Here is a 1,656-nt window from a genome sequence, read left to right as displayed (position 1 = left end):
AATATCAAATTTTTTCAGTAGTTAAGCATCATAAATTTGAATTAGAAAATTGTTTAGCACCTACATAGCTTCCCCAGAATATCTGGATGGAAGTTGCCAAAAATAAAAGAAATCTCTCCAGTTTGATAAAAATTGGTTTAAATCAAATTCTGTTTTAGTTTTTTTTTTTAATGTATCTAAGCTTACAATACTATTAAATTCATTTCAATAGTAGCCAAGAATCAACAATTAACTATGAATATCATCATCATCATCATCATTTAACATCCATTTCCCATGCTGGCATGGGTTGGATGGTATATAAAATGTAAAGAATGATTTTTTTTCCTTTAGATCATTATAATTTGGTAATTTACTATGAAATTCCAATTGGTAAAAACAGCAGTTATTTAGCAACTAATCACATTTGATACTGCTTTAATCTTCCCTTTATCTTCATCTTTTAGTTAGAATTATCTAGTTACATGAAATGTTGATTCAATATAAAATCTTTTACAATATTAAATTACATAAAAATAAATCTCAAAAGATTTACATACTTTGTATAATGTTTGTAAATTTCTTGGCAACTGTGAAATTTCCAAATCTGGAAGACAGCTCGTTGTTTTCTCTGGCTAAAAAAAAGAAGAAAAAAAAGAGAGAAAAAATGAATAAGCAACAATTGCTAAACAAAATACTAAATTATCAAAATTTCTAACACTTTTTATGATTGTGCAGGTTATATGTTTAATCTTGTAATAAAATGGTAGAAAGGAAAATTAAGAATTTTTGATATTCCTGACTCTCTCGAGGATAAAAGTGAAGAAAGAGATGCTAAATTAAAGGGGTACCAAAACACTAAATCTCTGTTTTATAAAACAGTCATACCTTGAGTCAACAAGGGAGCAGCTATATGATCCCTTCACCAGCAGGAAACAGATTAATTACTATTTATATGAACTCATTAGAGAGGAAAAAATTAATAGAAATCACTTTTGTTGTACCTCCTTAGCAAGAGGGATTTAACTAGAATTTGTAGGTTAACTGTGCTGGTTATTTAAAATACTGTGTTGTAGTCTCTTTTATATTATTTTTTATAATAAGATATATTAAATATCACCGTCTCTCAGCATATATTATTTTGTACATTAACCACATCATAAATTCTATTATAGGAAGGAAGTTAGTTTTTGTATGTGGCAGATGTTCAGGTGCAATAAAGACTGTAAACAAACAGGAAACAACTTCTATCTCATTCCAGAGTGAAAAACTAGAGGTAGTCGATAGCTTCCGCTATCTGGGTGACCAAGTTAGTAGAGGGGTGGGTAAGCTGAAAGTGTAGCTGCTAGAATAAGAATAGCCTGGGCAAAGTTTAGAGAGCTCTTACCTCTGCTGGCGACAATGGGATTCTCACTCAGAGTAAAAGGCAGACTGTATGACGCATGTGTACGAACAGCCATGCTACATGGCAGTGAAACATGGGCTGTAACTGCTGAGGACATGCGTAAGCTCGCAAGGAATGAAGCCAGTATGCTCCGTTGGATGTGTAATGTCAATGTGAATACCCGTCAGAGTGTAAGTATCTTGAGAGAAAAGCTGAACATTAGAAGCATCAATTGTGGTGTGCAAGAGAGACGATTGCGCTGGTATGGACATGTGGTGAGAATGGATGAGGAT

The 1,656-nt window shown here is 32.5% G+C and overlaps 1 protein-coding gene across 2 annotated transcripts in view; it reads right to left on the bottom strand.

Moving 5' to 3' along the window:
* LOC106875146 (sec1 family domain-containing protein 2) overlaps positions 1-1,656 on the bottom strand; it is a 30,124-nt gene that overhangs the window by 23,244 nt on the left and 5,224 nt on the right. For both annotated transcript variants that reach the window (XR_008264376.1, XM_014923148.1), the window contains one exon: positions 540-614. Coding sequence is in view for 1 of the 2 variants with exons in the window: in XM_014923148.1 (XP_014778634.1) it covers positions 540-614 (75 nt within the window). In the remaining variant the exon portion in view is untranslated. The remainder of the gene's footprint in view (positions 1-539; positions 615-1,656) is intronic.

The sequence above is a fragment of the Octopus bimaculoides genome, chromosome 6 (assembly GCF_001194135.2).
Source record: "Octopus bimaculoides isolate UCB-OBI-ISO-001 chromosome 6, ASM119413v2, whole genome shotgun sequence".
Classification (NCBI taxonomy): Eukaryota; Metazoa; Mollusca; class Cephalopoda; order Octopoda; family Octopodidae; genus Octopus; species Octopus bimaculoides.
The sequence above is the reverse complement of the archived record's forward strand: the minus strand, read 5'-3'. Positions and strand labels throughout refer to the sequence as shown.